At 37.0% G+C, this 17005-nt stretch overlaps 1 protein-coding gene and 1 pseudogene across 2 annotated transcripts; both read right to left on the minus strand.

Moving 5' to 3' along the window:
• Positions 1–346: 346 nt before the first annotated feature.
• Positions 347–2511, minus strand: LOC147507911 (PLATZ transcription factor family protein). Its single transcript, XM_086600562.1, has 4 exons — positions 2360–2511; positions 2027–2272; positions 1699–1839; positions 347–962 (listed from the first exon to the last, which is right to left on the minus strand). The coding sequence occupies exons 1-4, from the start codon at positions 2360–2362 to the stop codon at positions 612–614; spliced, it is 741 nt and encodes a 246-aa protein (XP_086456688.1). The 5' UTR covers positions 2363–2511; the 3' UTR covers positions 347–611.
• Positions 2133–12386, minus strand: LOC147507912 (uncharacterized; annotated as a pseudogene). Its single transcript, XR_015217824.1, has 3 exons — positions 10685–12386; positions 5017–5124; positions 2133–2272 (listed from the first exon to the last, which is right to left on the minus strand). The product of XR_015217824.1 is annotated as an uncharacterized LOC147507912 (transcript).
• Positions 12387–17005: the final 4619 nt, after the last annotated feature.

Here is a 17005-nt window from a genome sequence, read left to right on the forward strand (position 1 = left end):
TATGTAGAAAATTATTAAATTGATTTAATAGTTTTTTTTATTTAATTAGACTTAGAAGTCTAGATTTGGCTTATCTATATAAAGAGGCCAATGTTACTTGTTTCAGGTATTCAATTATCAATTTATCAATCTTTATTTCTTGTTCATCTAATTCCTTAATCTCATTCATTCTTTTTTGATATCAAGGATTTCCGTATCTTTTTTTCTAGATCTAAACCAGCTTGTTCCCCATCATTCTAACACCATAATTCACGAGACAATATACTTTTATCAGTAAGGTGATTATATGTGGTGCGTGTTGAGGTCAAATTAAAATATATCATAAGAGTACATATACTCGTCTCGGTTCCTTGTAACGAGCAATTTTATGAAATATGACAACTCTTCGAAAAATGTACCATAAAAAAGAACAAAGACTTGGTATTTGGATTCACGTGAGAGTGTGAGACCATATTACCATCAAGACGAAACACCCCGACCAAGTGATTGGTCCATTAGGGAATACCAACAACACCAAAACAATGATAAGAGTGGGAGTTCATAATTATTCAATTCAAATTAAATTAAGTCAAGACCTCTTTGGAGACTTGGAGCACTCTACCTAATAGTTGTTAACATAGAGGAGATCTATGAGGAATCCTTTTTCTTCTATTCATGCTTGTAACCATGTCCTCCTCTGATGAAGAAGAAGCCCTACTAGCTGACCTTGCACACACAAACAAACCACTCCTCTTCTTTTTAACGAAATTGGTGCATGGAATGCTCACGTTCTTAGACCATGATGACTCCGATGATGAAGTTGTGGACTCGTCGTAGTCCTCAATGGTCGAATCAGGTGCTTCATTGGTGATCTCGTCATAACCAATGTCGTGTGGTAGTAGGAAGTCTGGGCTTAATTGTAATGATTTGCATGTCCTTAAGTAAAGAGAAAGGTCTCCGTGATGCTCAAGTACAAACTCAACCTGAGTAGAACAGCATTGTTATTAGAAATGAATGACCGGTTGCTTACAACCCAAGCAACTAGGTGTCAAACAATTAAACATGAAACGCCGTTGTTACCACAGAGTACCATAGCCTCCATGTCACACAAGAGCTACCTCTATGACTGACCAAACGCCCACACACTTAAAAATATATATCTAACCTAACGCTGCTTATATGATTTTAGAACTTTGTTTGAGGGGGATGACCTCAAGCCTGGTTCGTGACAATTGACTCATAACAGTTGACACTTCCAAAGTTCTCAAGTTCAAAATACACGAAGGGCAAGGAGAGGTAAGTACTTGAACGAGCTTAACCATATTTTGCTTCTTTCTCAAGCCAGTAAGAACTATAAACGATTAATGTATTGGCAAGTAAAATAAACTGTCCCGCAATGTTTTCTTAACGAATCGATCAAGGTAAACTTGTTTTTCAGCTGAGTCAATGGAATGATTAGGTGCATCGACCAGTTCCAATTATGATCAGGTCCTTGTTGACCAATCAAATTTAAACCTCAATTGACGTACTTTTGAATCCATAAACATACTTCATGGAGTCAAGCAGCTCAGGGAACAATAACAAAACCAACTTATCCAGCCAACAGCTGGAATCCTTTGGATACGACAACGTAATAATGTAAGTGGAGGAGCAAGTCAGCATCCTACGACACTAAATTAATTGACATCAATGGAACAGAAATACTTAAGGAAGTATTACCTTGCACCCCAGGGAACAATGGATGTAAGGTTCTTGTAGGCATCTATCACACGAAGTACAAAAATTGCCAGAACCCTTAAACTGTCTATTCTGAGGTCTCTTTTTGATGAACACCACTTTAGCATTATTGATTGTGTAGGCCTACAAGACGAACCAAATGAAAATGTAAATTATATATACATGAAAAGTCAATTAAACAGTTAAAATTAAATTAAAAGCTGTTCAAGACACTATATAAGCTGCCCACAAACATGTCCGTTTAAGAGAAAGACTGTCCATATATAAAGCCAAAAGATAGTTGATTTTAAAATTTCTTTAGAATACTAACCTGAACATTAGAGCAGTCTATAAGCTTCTCTAAATCTTCTAGTCGAACGACATCATTATAAACATACCGACGAACTTGAAGAAGTCTATGGACACGGTGCGAGGGCAAACAATGGGGGCAGATACTAGTGCAGCAATCTAAACAACAAATATTCTTCTCATTCTTCTTCGCATTCTCATGTGTAGAACATCCTATGAAGAACTTTTGAGTATAGAGGGCCTCTAACCATGCTGGCTTTCGAATTCCCTAAGCATAACATAAAAATTGTATCAGAGTACGAAGCTAAAGTTTACATAAGCAATTTAATGAAAATTTAACAAAACCGATATACACCATGATCACATTCAACACGACGAAAACCAGGAAGGTTTATAAGAGCTCCTCTGTTGGTTAACTCTTGAGCAATATTAGGTAAAGAGAGAAAGATTAGGGTATGGAGAGAAGAGTATATATGACTGTTCACAAGCTGAAAAAGGGTATATTTTTATTCCTTGGTGAAGTACACACCGTTTTGTCTGTGAAGATTAGCAGTACTTGTTTAGGAGAGAAATATTAAAAGAATGTAAGTAAGATATGAGGAGAACGTGGAAAACTGTTGACATGTCTCATAGTCTTTGCTCTTTAAACTAATGTTCTCATCACCTTGGCTCAAGTGCTCTCTATACCTAACCTGTCCTATATTAGGGTGCTGCCCAAGAATAGTTGCTGGACCTCAACTCCATAAATTGAAGGGTTTTAATAAGTCTATGATTAATGTTATTCCCTATGCTTTCTTGATTATGTTATAGCAAATGGACCTTGTTGATATTCTGCATACATTGTTGTTATCGTCTATGGGATCAGTATGATTCGCGCGCGTTAGTATGCGTAGGGATTTAATGTCGAAGTGTAAGGGCTTGAATTATTTTCTGGCGAGGTTGTTACTATCAATTTAAATAAACCACAATGTCACAATAACCTTAAACTTGTGTTCAATTGGTGGGCACTGCATCAAAAGCTATATATGGTTGTCCTTTAATATAGTCTTCGGTATGGGTGATCATTCTCTAGGTCTTTAAATTCGAACTCAGTTTCTACAATTTCAGCTCATATATGACTCTATGAGACTGGATTATCCATCAGTCTTCTTTAATTTATAAGTAGCTGCTGCGTCTTAATTAGATGGAATGAAGCCAAACATTGAAAGACAATCAGAAAATTCATATGCAGAAAAGAATAGAAAGTTAAAAATAAAATAAAGACCAAGTAGAATATGTAAAGCAATGTATATGTCGGTGAAATTTAACTATATAGACCCTTAAAATCAAGGGTGACATAACTGATTCATTAGGGGAACAGAGTCCCCATAATCCTGTAACTTTTGGTAACATTTCATCTGTTCTTTCAACTAATCATTTATATTGAACATAAGGCATTTTTTCAGGTTATGAGTTTTTAACTTTTAAAAAGCATGAATTCTTTATCAAGAAACCCAAACATTGCCAAAATCTAAACAATTTTGAAATTTCCGACCATAAAAGAGACTAAAAGAAAAGAAGGTAATCAATGAATCAACTCCAATAATGTTGCGCTTTTCCAGGGGTTTTGATCTTCCTGTTTTCACCAAACATCAAAAACTATATGTATGTCATTGAAGATTAAAACCACTTAAACTTTGTGTTTCTATCATTTTATCACTACCTTTCTTTCAAAAGGATACACACCTTCAACTGCACATGCATAAAAACTAGAGCAATATTCACCAGTGAGCAGACTACCAGAGGACCAGAACATGGACGAGGAGACATTGCTTCGGGCTTATCAACCAAGACAAGATTAAAATTAAACCATCAGCACAATGCTCATTGTGCATACATATGGGATCTTGCCATTTCTAACAATGTAATTAGGTAAAAAGTATTACAATATTAATCCACTAATTGAACACTTGCTTCGAGTTTAGAGCTTTAATCTACTACTCAAGTTCCAAATTGAATTTCTTTAGTGAAACTTGACACCTCTAGAGAATCAGCAAGTGCTCCAAAATGTTTGTCGGTACTCCCAAAATGTCATCTCCACTGCACCTTGTCCAAAGCTTCAATGTATATAGAGTTTGTCTCTATCCTTTGTACAGAACTTAAGATACTAAAGCTCTAACTCACAGAGATGCTAACTAAACAGTCATTTTCACATAACTGAACCTTGTATATTCTCTCCAATTGTTTCACTGCATTCACGAGTTTTTTACCCCAAACTTCATTCTTTTCAAAAAAGGAGGAAAATAAATATAGATACAGCATCATCCAGTAACTATGCTAAAGAGGAACCATATGACCAATTGACTGAATCAGTTGATTGATTCAAGTAGCAGTATAAGTTTACACAATTGACTGGTCTAAAGTCAGGCAAGGTTGAACATCTTAATTTTAGATATAAACTCCCAATATGTCTTGTTTCTTTAATGGAGCAGGCTCAGTTGCTCATAAGTGCTTTAAGTTCTAAATCTTTTTAGCCCTGTTCTACGAGTTTTCCCTCAACTCCATTTACATAAATTGTTCATCATTAATACACATTGCAGAAAGTATGTAATTTCTGTGGTACAAGACACACTAGGAGAAGAGCGAGCATCTAATTTTATCCTATACTTCAGTATCAGGTACTTGACAATAAACATATACCCTTTTTCTTTTCCCCTGATGAGTGTCATCAACATTCTTCAGTCAGCCACAAGATTATACAAAGTAAGTACAGAACTAAGATAGATGGCAACTTCACACCGTGAAGTTTAGTTTTCAGCATTTAGAAGTATAGTCTTATGACATCAAACAGTGTTTCTTCTAGTTATATGGCACAAATAGAAGTGACAAGGATTCTTACATTCTTTGCCATGCCTATTGTATTTGGGGTTTATCTGCCCCTCTGGCAATTGGCCAGTTACATCTTCCTCACATTTTGCACGGAAAAACCTGTAGCTAAGTCATAATTATAAACTAGGAAAAACCCGGACTAACCTGCAAACCGACAGAATAAATGGATGGTGACCATTCTATATGCTCTTCCAAACCATGGTCAGCTAGCAGCGCAAAATTCTCAGTTTGCTAATGTACTTCATTTCATACCTATGGGAAAAAAATCTCTTTAAGATAGATGAATTACACGGGGAAGATTAAAGCACTTCTTTGAGAAAATGGTTGTGCTTCACGTATATAACTGAGGACTTATTGACACTTGTTTTCACTAAACATTACAGATTTTTCTTGCAAGGTAACCATTACAGTTATTATCATTCTTCAGTCAGCTACTAGATTATACAACATAAGTACAATAACTAACATAGATGGCAGCTTCATACCGTAAATTCTAGTATTCATCATTTAGAAGAATAGTCGATGACTAGCACATAATGAAATAATGTTTCTTCCTATGGTACATGGACAGTCCATACTCCATATTTCAAAAATAATCCGTGTCGGATACGTATCCACGTGTCTGTGTCGGACACACACGGAAACATATTGTATGTGATATAGCTAAATTTTTGACATTCCGCCATGTCAGACACTTCATACCCATGTCGGCGTGTCAATGTAACTTAGAACTTTCTTCTAGTTATATGGCACAAATGCCACTGACAAGTACGGTCACATCATTTTCCATGCCTATTGTCACACCCCAAATTTCCAGAAAAATTAAAACTGATATTCAATCATCTGGAAACCCAGGGTGAAACAAAATCCACTAACATATTATCAACCACAATATTTAAAATCTAAGATCAAATTAAAACTGAAAGAACAACGCTTCATTTACAAATAAAATTTTTACTAACCAACTCTATTACCTTTGTTTCAATTCAAAACTATACCCTTTCGAAAAACTTAAACCAGAAGACTCCAAGAGCAAATCCAAGTCCCGTGTCTTCATCCAATCTTTGACTCCACCATCTATGTTGGAAGAACACACCCACGCCAAAAAAACAAAGCAAACATGGGTGACAGAAATTGAATTTTTGGTATGAGTAGACTAACAACAAAATATATATATAATAATCTTTCAAATGAATAATATAACATTACAAACAATTTCAACTTGAAGACAATATAGTTCCGTTTTTCAAAAACGGTATGTAGTTTCTTCCCAAGTAAGATTTCACCCCAACATACAAATTCCAAGAATTTCATATAATATTACTCATCATTCCCACTTTCCAAAATAACTCACAATACAATACCACTTACATTTCATTTAAGACATATGATAACCTAATTAAATATGAGTTTGGTATACCTTACCTTTAAGCCGACACGCCGTCTTAGGGTAGGATATTTACGTCCCTGAGGAAAAGATTAATAGATCCTACCCTCTCCGCAGAAAACAGAGTTAGTCATCACAATAAATTGATTTATCTCGCCCGGTCAAAATTCTATTCATGACCCAACCTCATTTAAGACATTTAAGTCTAATTGGTATAACTGGTTATTCCCAAGATATTCGGGAATACCACTTATCATAATACCTTCATCAAGGGTAGTCATTCATATGACATCATTACGTCATAAAGTTTACAGACATAACCATAGATCTCGGACTATCACAAGTCATTAATATTTTCGTAATAACATATCAAGTTATAGTCAATTCATAGTCACATAGAAATCACAACCATTTACTAATCTTGTTCACAAATACACTTCACATCCATAACATCACACAATTCATATACTTTTACTTTAGTATCACTCGCCTACTTATGAGAAGCGAGGAAAAGTCACAACCAAGGAGTACATTCATCCTCGTGAGTATCAACTCATACAAACCACGTAAACATTTATCATAAGAAATTATATACATCATATGCAATAACTCCATCACACGTAAAATCAATATTTTACTTTGCTTATTACTTATCTCTCAGTTGACTCATTTATTCAAAGATATGTTCTAACCTTTAGTTCCTACTCCACGATTTGCACTACACACATTTGCCAAATCACACATATCCGTCTTTTCACACCGAAAGTACCACTACAAGACATACGCCCCAAGCGGGATATCGCCTCCGAGAAACATACTTTCATCTTGTAAACTCAGAACTTGTGAGTCATGACCATCTCTCGGGCTTTCCATACACATAATCACAAAGCCTCTTTTGGGCATAACAAAATATCAGTCATTCATGGCACATTCAATGAATACCTTGGGTCATTCCCGCCACATTCAAGGAATACCCATCATAACACTAAACGGGCCATTCATGGCACATTCAATAAATGCCCCGAAGTCATTCCCCGCCACATTCAAGGAATACCCAAACCTACATTCCCCGTACATTCAAGGAATACGACCAACCCGCAAGGCTTAATACCTTAGTTCCTCTCTAGTATGGGTCCAAACTATTGGGTCATTCACAAGACATTCAATGAATACGGGTCATTCATGGCACATTCAATGAATACCCATCTATCACATGACATCACAAGTCATAATATCTCATTACCAAATCTCGAGGCATGGAGAGTTCTAAAGATCATACACTTTAAAAACATTATTATCACTTATAATTATACAAGATTACTCATGTCAAAATAGACCACACATGTAAAGAGTCACTTTCGTCAAGGCAAATCAAGCACTTAAATATCATTAAATGTAAAGCGGACTTATAATCAAACAAATACAATTTATATAACCATACTCATATATACAATATCGTAAACAAATAGTTCATTAGCCCAAATTCAAGTCCACACACACTAATGTCTAAAACATATCCACATATACTAAAGTCTATATTCATATACAACTTCTATCTCCCACATATATATTTATGTAGTCTCAAAACAAATAATTTCTAACATAATCACATAGTTATCACACAACTAATATATATATTATAGATATAGTGTGGTGGTGACTTTTGCTCAAAAGCTTTCACGATCCAAATCTTTTAAGATTTTCGTAGTTCTTACTTACCCCACAAAATAAATGCTAAGGTTTTTCCTACATTCATCCAAATGACATGTAACTTAATTATTTAGAAACTAAGGTATTTAGATATACTTTTTCATGTAGAAACTCAAGTCCCAACCTTAAAGCCCATCTAAAAAAAATTTAGGTTGAAAACGGTCAAAATCCTAATTTCAAAGAATTGGATTTCGGGATATCTTCGAATGGAACAACTCTTTCCATTGTGTATCCAAACGCATCGGCTTTTTGTGTTGCAAAGTCGACGACGTAACTAACTTTTCTTTGTTTAACATCAAATCTAAATTAGATAATTTACCAACCAAGTTATACAATATCCGATGATTATTTTATTACTATATATATATCCATATAAGCAAACATATGAAAACTGGAAAAGTCAACATTCACGATCAACGGTCCAATGATCCAACGATCAATGATCAAAGTCAAAAAGGTCAACACCTCATGGTCAATGTCAAACTTAACATGTCATGGTCAAAGTCAAACGGGTCTAGTCAAAGTCATATCGACAAAGTCAAAACCGTCCTAGTCAAAGTCATCGACAAAGTCAAACTGTCCAAGGTGAAAGTCAACCGTCCATGGTCAAAGGTCAAAGTCAATTCGGTCGATGGTCAAAGTCAAAATCATAGTCAAAGTCAAATTGGCGTTTAAGGTGTTTGACAAGTGTTCAGAGTCATAGCCATGGTTCATGGCTAATGTCAAAGGTCGTATGGTTCGCTGCTCGTGACTAAGGAAATGGTTCGGACCTAACTCCCCAAGCCCAAACCTTAACCCGAAAGTCTAAAAGCCCCAACTTATTTATTCTAATTCACCCTATTGGATCTATATTAAATTATATGGGACCGCCCAAACAATATTAAACGGCCCAAAAGTTAAGTGGTTCGGTCCAAAAAATCTGAAATGAAAACGGGCCCATAGACTAATATTAGAACTGGTCCCAAAACTTACTTAAACTGGGCCCAAACTAAACTTAATTACACTGGTCCAAAGATTACAAAACAAATAGAAAAGGGCCCAACCACTTAAGTTAGATTTCGGCCCACATAAAACTAAATCTGAAATTTCGGCCAACCACCCCTGAAATTTCGGCCAAGCCACTAAAAGAATTTGGCCCAAACCAAACACTTAAACATTTCGGCCCAACAATCTAAACCGGCCCAATAGAAACAACCAAGGCCCAAGGCCCAAATCGAAATGGTCATCTTCCTCACCCATTTCTCCTCCTCCAGCAGCTAAAACCGGCCACCACCAAAACCGATCGTCCTCCCCTTTCAACACATCAGTTTAACTCAATTTGAACAACCCAACACCTTTAACAAAAGCAAAAAAACCGAAAATCATAAAAACCACAAACTATTCCTAAATCTAGATCTGGAATTTCGGCCACCATTAGAGCTTGTTCCAAGCTCAAACCGACAGCCCCCCACCACTCTACAACACTCAATCAAACAACAACCAACCCAACCTTTCTCAAACCAACAAAACCAAACCAACAAAATTACAAAGTTTGCAACCACAGTATGACAGTAATGGCGTTCGGCGCCATTAAAGCCTCCCTCAAAGCTTCACTGCCCCTCCAATCGACTAACCACCCCCATCCAAGTCACAATACACAATAATTTAACTAACAAGAAAAATTATCAATACGATTTCTCTGTTTGGCTTTTAGCCGCCATGAACAGTGTATAATCTTCCACTATCATCGACCCACACGACCCACACTATTCCCATACCACCACAGTATCGCAGCATTTCAATACAGAGAAAGATTTATTGCTTTGAGGCTTTAGCCGCCATTAACAGCCCAGTAGGAGTTTCGACAGTTTAATAGTTAAATTCAAAATCCGGAATTTAATAAAATTTAATAACACAATGGCACGAATTCCAATACAGATAATGAACAGTATAAAAACGAAACAGTATACGCTGATGTAGGTAAACTACAAATCCGGTGAAATAGCCAAATAGCTACTACCAATTGCATTTCGGCCGAATCAATCCTCCTAAGATTATTCGTTGCTTCAATCTTTCAAAAAGAAACCAAACTTCTCTTCCATTTTTAATATATTATGTTATCTTCTTTACCCTATTTTCAGAAAAATGTTTATATATCTTGGGTCCCAAAACCCAAGCCCGTAATTCGGCCCAAAACCAGGGCCCACGATGATCCCGAGTCGTCAATCCGAATTTTAAAATAAACAATTAAATTAATTAATTAAATAGAAAAATACGTATAAAAAAACACGGGGTGTTATACCTATTCTATTTTAGGGTATTCTCCCCCCGCCCCTGTTAATTGAGGCAATTGACCTTTGCATGAAAAAACCTGTAGCTACTTTGTTTCCATAAACTAGAAAAACCTGGACTAACCTACAAACTGATAGAACAATAGAAGATATTCTATCTAATCATCTTCTCAGAAGGTAAATGTCTACATAACTAATAATGCTAAATACAAAGAAAGAACAAGAGGCACCAAGAAGAAGATATCATTGCACAACTCATTAAGCCATGAACAGAAATTCATCCGACATTAGAATCGTTTTTTTAGTTCAACTGTATCACTTCTGCAATTCTATTATTCTCTTTTTACAGCAAAAAAATGTACGGTTGCGTCAAAATATGGACTCACATGGTCTACAATACAAAACAACTTCCCCAAACAAAAAAGGTAACAAAAGAGGGCTATACCTACTCATCGACAAGCTCCAAATCTTTGTGTGTGTGCGCGACCCTGGTCATCAGTCCACGTTGCTAGCTGGCCAATCGAAAAACTTGTGACCTTGTAGTGAAGGTGGCAAATATGTCTGTGGTGATATAGAATGGTTGTGTGGAGGACATATGTGGCCCTTCATTAGCTTTGTGGCTGCATTCCTTAGATGGAGAGGCACCCCCTCATTCTGCCCTCCTGAGTCCTTCACTACCTTCATAGCTGTTTCTATAGCCTGGTAAACAGCAATAGACTTGGGAGCCAGTGCCAAGTAAGCAACACATTGAGCAAGGTTCACATTGCACTCTGGCATACCCAAAAAATGGCAAGCCTGATAGCAAGCCACAGCTTGACAGACCGCATTTGGATCAGCCAATCCTACATCTTCACTTGCAAACCTAACGAGTCTTTGAGCAATGTATAGGGGCTGCTCTCCTCCTTCCAACATTCTAACCAGCCAGTAAATCGAAGCATTAGCATCACTTCCTCTCATTGATTTGTGTAGTTCACTGATGAGGTTATAATGCTCTTCTCGAGCTCGATCATAGGCAAGGTGCTTACATTGGAGAGCTTTCTTAGCATCATCAAGTGTAACAATAGCGACAAGTGAGCCAACCACATTCTCCTCTTTTCTCAAAACATCACAGCCTTCATCACCAACAGGCATGCTGCTCGCATCAGAGGCTAAATCTTCACCTGGTTTAATCTTAGAACACATTTCACTCTGCTTTCGACCTGCAGCAGTCGTCGCAGCAATCTCCAACAAATTCAAAGCAACTCTAGCATCCCCATCACAATTCAACGACAAAAACCCAAAAACATTCCCCTCCACAACCACACTACACCCCACACTCTTACCCACCCCTCTCTCCACATCCTCAACCGCCCTTTTAAGCAATCTCACTATACTCTCACCCCCCAACACATTAAGTTTAAGTACTCTACACCTCGACAACAACGGATTATTCAAATGAAAAGACGGGTTCTCAGTGGTCGCACCAATAAACACAATACTCCCATCTTCAATAACAGGCAAAAAGGAATCCTGTTGTAACTTGTTAAACCTATGAACTTCATCAACAAACAAAACAGTCTGTTTATTATTGTTCATTTTATTCGCTTCTTCGACCGCCTCTCTAACATCCTTAACACCAGCAGTCACAGCAGATAAACATATAAACTTATACAGTGATGAAGTAACAATAGCTTTAGCAATGGAAGTCTTACCAGTACCAGGTTGACCCCAAAGTATAATAGAAGGCAGTCTATTACATTCTAACGAAGAACGTAAAATCGACTTCTTACCCACAATGTGATCTTGCCCAACTACTTCATCAATGTTTCTAGGACGCATACGTTCTGATAATGTTTCATGAGGGCCTTGTAGTAATTTTTGACGTTTGGGTTTTGCGGAAAGGCCTACTTGTGATTGTTGGGTTTGTGGGGAATGAGGTTTTGATTGAAAGAAACGGTTAAGTTTGGGTTGTTGGAAAGGTGGTGGTGGTTTGTTGTTAAGAATCCATTCTGTGGCTTTGATAGTTGAGTTTCCACCTGTTGCTGCTAATGCTTCAGTTGCTAGTTCTTTTGAGTATCCCATGTTTACTATAAATTGTTCTATTTCCATTATTTTATCCATTATTTTTGTTGTGTTCATGTGTATCTCTATTTTCAGTGAACTTATTTATAGTGGCGGACTGGTGACTGTTGGAAGTCTTTGATCTTAGATTTCGTAAGTACCTGGTACACCTAAAAAGTTATGGGTGCCTGCATCATTTTTGGCATGTTTTGATGATATCTGATGTCGATGAGATGCAACAAGCTGCATTGCCATGTGATATGTGTTGAATCCAATGCACCTTTTTCAGTAGTCACTTCTTCACTGAACAAAAAAAATAAAATCTGTATACTGCGGGAAGTCCGTGATCATGCATTTCAACCAAGTTATTTGTGTGTTTATGTTCAAAACTGATATGGGATCAGGTTAAAGTTATACAACTATACGTCTATAGGTTATTTGTTATATCATAAGTACTGAAAAGACACATAGTTTTCGACAAATATGGACTTTGGAGCTTAGCTCCTAATGAATTGGTTAATGACTTTCATTGAAACCAAGACGTAACTCAAAATTATAAAATGGTTGATGTTTGGCATTGCAACCGGTGCAATTTCGACGTAACTTTACACACTAGCTCTACACATACTATCCTACAACCAATACCGCCTTGTCCTATCTGTCGCCGTTGGCTAAACAAATACTTTTGCTCCATCCAGTACTATCCAACTCTACGTAAGTTCCTTTAATCCAGTCTGCCTGTTCGCTACGTGTTTGTGGGGATATTGGGATCTGATGAAATAGTTAAACCTGTCAATTTACAAACAGGACACACATTTTTGCATCTAAGCCATTGTCTGATACAACCATGATGAAAGTCATGGCGACAATTCAAAGTCCCCAGTTCATCCTCTTCAATGTAGTCCTCCTGCCATTTGGAACAACTTGTAGTGTGAGGCCAGTGTTAGTTTTCTAGATGCATTTGTAGTGAAGGTTAGTATGTTACCTGACAAATAATGCAAGAATCTCTCAACGAATTTTCGTCTAAGAATAAAAAGTATTTGCGGCGATGTTTGAGGAGTTCGTCAATTCTTTTGTTGGATAAGCCTGTGTTAACATTCCCTATGTGGTCTTCCAAATCCAAGAGCTCCTAAAGAACATAAAAGCAAACCTGATCACTAGAAATACATGGCAAAGAGTGTGCCAGTGAGATTGAAATGCTTTATGGGAGATAACCTCATAGGACATGTTATCGATCAACATCTAGCCGCAAGTCCTCATAGTCATCCATATTGATCAAAGGCGAGTGCCAAAGGAGTGGAACACGCTGCTCATGCTGCAGTGGTATGTACGACGAGAGATTAAAATATATGAAATACTAAAATGAGTGACAGCAGATTATCTCAGAAAAAAACAAATCGCCATACGTCAATGAGAACAAAATCAACTAATAGACATGGAAAAAGAAAAACATTGTTGATCTAGTATTATAGTCTTACCTGTCTTCCATCTTGTGCCGCTGTTATCCTTAAAGATAAGGAACCTTCTACCAATCCATTGTCCAACATATGAACAGAGAGAACGGATTGCTCATACTGTTGGCTTAGAGGATTAACCTCATTATGAGATACATTTTCTTTCTTGGAAACTGAAGAAGCTTGCCCACATAGTTGAGGAACCCTGTCTCCAGTACTGGATGTATATTCAAGAACTAGTAAAGAGGATATCCCCGTGCCCAATAATCCGCGAGAGATTCAATTACAAAACAGTGTATTTAGAAGACGCTGCGATTGCAGACCTAGATTGGAGGAAACCTCAGGACTTGGAACAATGCTCCCTACATGGCCAACTACATTAGATACTGGACAATGTGATACTTCTGAGGTGCCTCTGTTCATGTTCTTTGTAAAAGCTTCCGCAAATGAGAGGGTTCCCCTTCTCGAAGTAACAGCAGTACGTAATGGTACTACCATTGCTTGAAGTGTATTCTTCTCTATATCTTGCTGGGTGTGAAATCTGTTGAGGAATGGATAGTAGCAGTAAATTTAAGTTTCCTTGATGTGAACTAGTCCTGTGTGCATCAAAATTTTGATTCGCTAACTGGTCTACTAAATAGCATCCTCCATGAGAAGAAGTCTGGATAAAATTAAAGGGCATTACATACAGGGGCGGCCCTGAGTTCTTAAGGGTCCTAGCCGAGAAATTAATGTGAGGCTCCCCCCCTACCATTGAGATTCTAAAAAAAACCCTATATAGAGAGTTGATTAAAATGAGGTAAATTTATAGGTTGGAGAAGAAGAAAGTGTCATTGTGTAGTACGCTTTCTGTCTTGTGAGCAAACTAGTGGTTTTCTTAGTCGACCAGTGAGAAAACATAAAAGGTGTAGTAATAATCATCACTGAATTCAGGGCCTTAGTTAAAAATTTGGGGCCCCAGCTGCTGCCTCTCTCGGCTACCCTCAGAGCCCCCCTGATTACATAAAGGACCAGAGAAATGATATTCAATTTAAAGCGCAACGATTAAAGTTTTGTGTTTGTAGCTAAAATTCTTGGTCTTAAGCTTTTAATCACACAGAAAATATTTTAGCCTTCTATTTATGGTTGTAGACTTGTAGTCAGAGCAAATTCACCCAAGTTCGTAAACATTTATGAACAAAAATCTGTACAAACTAAGTTGAACTGGATTTCGAGGACTAACGTAATCAAATTTGAACATTCGATAGGCAGTCTTAAATCCAACTGCGGTGAGCAAACCATGCTCATGATTCGAATTCGAGAATCTCAAACTTCTATCAGTTGGCTGATCAGAGACAGCTTCATAGATATTTCTTTGACCAGATTTACATTTTTCACCTTGCTGTGAGCATTTTGCACTATTTGCACCTTTTTCTTCACTCCCATCGCTTCTGCACGAAAAACAACCAACCGACCAAGTGCCTAAAATAACGTACCACCAAGAAGTTGCAATATATATCCTGTTATAATCATGTGGCAAAAAAATACAAATTATTAGTTAGTTTCGGTAACACCTTCAACTTGCTATAGGGAGCATAAAATCAATATCACACATAGTAGGGGTGGGCAATGGGCCGGGTAGGGCTAGCCCGGCCCTAAACATTTAAAGCCTTTAAGATATTAGAGCCGGGTCGGCCCGGCCCTAAAGTCAGCATAAAAAGAGGTCGGGCCGGTCACAAGTCGAAACCTCAGCTACTCGACCGACCCTCTTTAAAGGCTTTAGAATTAGGGCTTTAGGGAGCCTTTATATATTTTCTTTTTTTTTACTACATCGGTTTATAACTCATTTATATTACAAAAATGTATAATAATCTACAAACTCAAAGTCCAACCAATCTAAGTAATAATCTCCGTATAAGTCCAAAAATTTAAAATGCACATCCACAATCTAATGGCGGAAGACATCGAGAGTTCGAATTTGTTCTTCCTTGTACTCAAACCTCACTAAAATTACATTTAACATTGAAATACATAGACAAATAATTATATTATCATTTTAAAGGAAGAAGTAATCTCTATTAGTAGAGTATACCATAATTAACATGAACATTTAAATTGGACCAACCTTTTTTCTACCATGAAATACCCTTCATAAAATATTAAAATCAATTATTCAATGCTTTTAAAAAGGACTACTTAGTCATTTTAAAATTTACTACCATCTATACCCTTAAGATTATATAATAACTTAAGGACGTAAGTGTAAATTCAGGTGGGAAATCAACTATAGGCCCCTATTCAATTGTGCGCGACTTACCCAGCATTGATTGTCCAAATAAATACCTTTTATGAAATTAAAATCGAGATTCCAACCGTCTCTCTTCCACTTTACGACTTCCCCTCTTTTGCAAACAGAAAATGAACATATATCCTAGACGTCTTTCTCTTTTCTCTTTACTAAGTTTTATCTCTCTCAAATCTCCCCTGATTCAGTTACCAAAAAGGAATCTCCCCTCATTCCCTCTCTCTTAAAAAAGCTAAAAGCTAAAAAAAAAACATAGAACCCTCTCTCTACTACCGATTATCTCTCCATTGCCTCCACTGCCGATTATTACCTTAATTTTGTATTCTCCCTGCTGCTACAAAAAAGTGATTATTCAGATTTCTTCAATTAATGCAGGATGTGAATTGGGATCTATGCTAGATGACAATCAAAGTCTTATTAGTTGATTTTGTAAGATTGAGTAACTAAATTATGTTCTTATGGGAAAGCCGGACTTGATCAAGATATGTGGAGAAGCATGAGTTTTGTTTTGATGCTGTTTTGGATGAACAAGTTTCCAATGATGAGGTACCGTGTTTCATTTTTCAGAGTTTTCTTAGGTTCGTTATCTCTTTCGGTCTTTCCTACAGGCATTAACATTTAAAGTCGAACCAGATTAACTTGGCCCGAGTATTTAGCTCTTCATACGTATAAGCATAGGTTCTACATTTTTCTATTTACAGGATGGAACCTTTGAAGTTGAGGAGTGTGCTTAATATTCCACGTGACGTCGATAAGCTAAATTCTGTTGGCCAGGGATGGTTCTCAATTTGTGAGGTAGGCTTTGGCTTGCAATAGATTTATGAATAAACAATTTCTTAAAGTTTGATCGTTCAGATGAAACTCACCTATTGGAGAATCTATTTAAGACAAAATCCTTCCCTTCTCCCCCAATAAGAGCCTGGATGTTTGCTGTTCCAGGCGAGATGAAGGCTCAAGGCGAGCTATTTGATTCATCGCCTGGGGAGGT

The sequence above is a fragment of the Coptis chinensis genome, chromosome 3 (genome assembly GCF_015680905.1).
Source record: "Coptis chinensis isolate HL-2020 chromosome 3, ASM1568090v1, whole genome shotgun sequence".
Classification (NCBI taxonomy): domain Eukaryota; kingdom Viridiplantae; phylum Streptophyta; class Magnoliopsida; order Ranunculales; family Ranunculaceae; genus Coptis; species Coptis chinensis.

What these genes read in the sequence shown, in the direction of transcription:
- LOC147507911 (XM_086600562.1), bottom strand. An exon ending in TAGACTGCTCTAATGTTCAG is followed by an intron (nt 1,840 to 2,026) that starts GTTAGTATTCTA and finishes TTCGTCTTGTAG; the next exon opens with GCCTACACAATCAATAATGC. An exon ending in ATTGTTCCCTGGGGTGCAAG is followed by an intron (nt 963 to 1,698) that starts GTAATACTTCCT and finishes TGTTCTACTCAG; the next exon opens with GTTGAGTTTGTACTTGAGCA.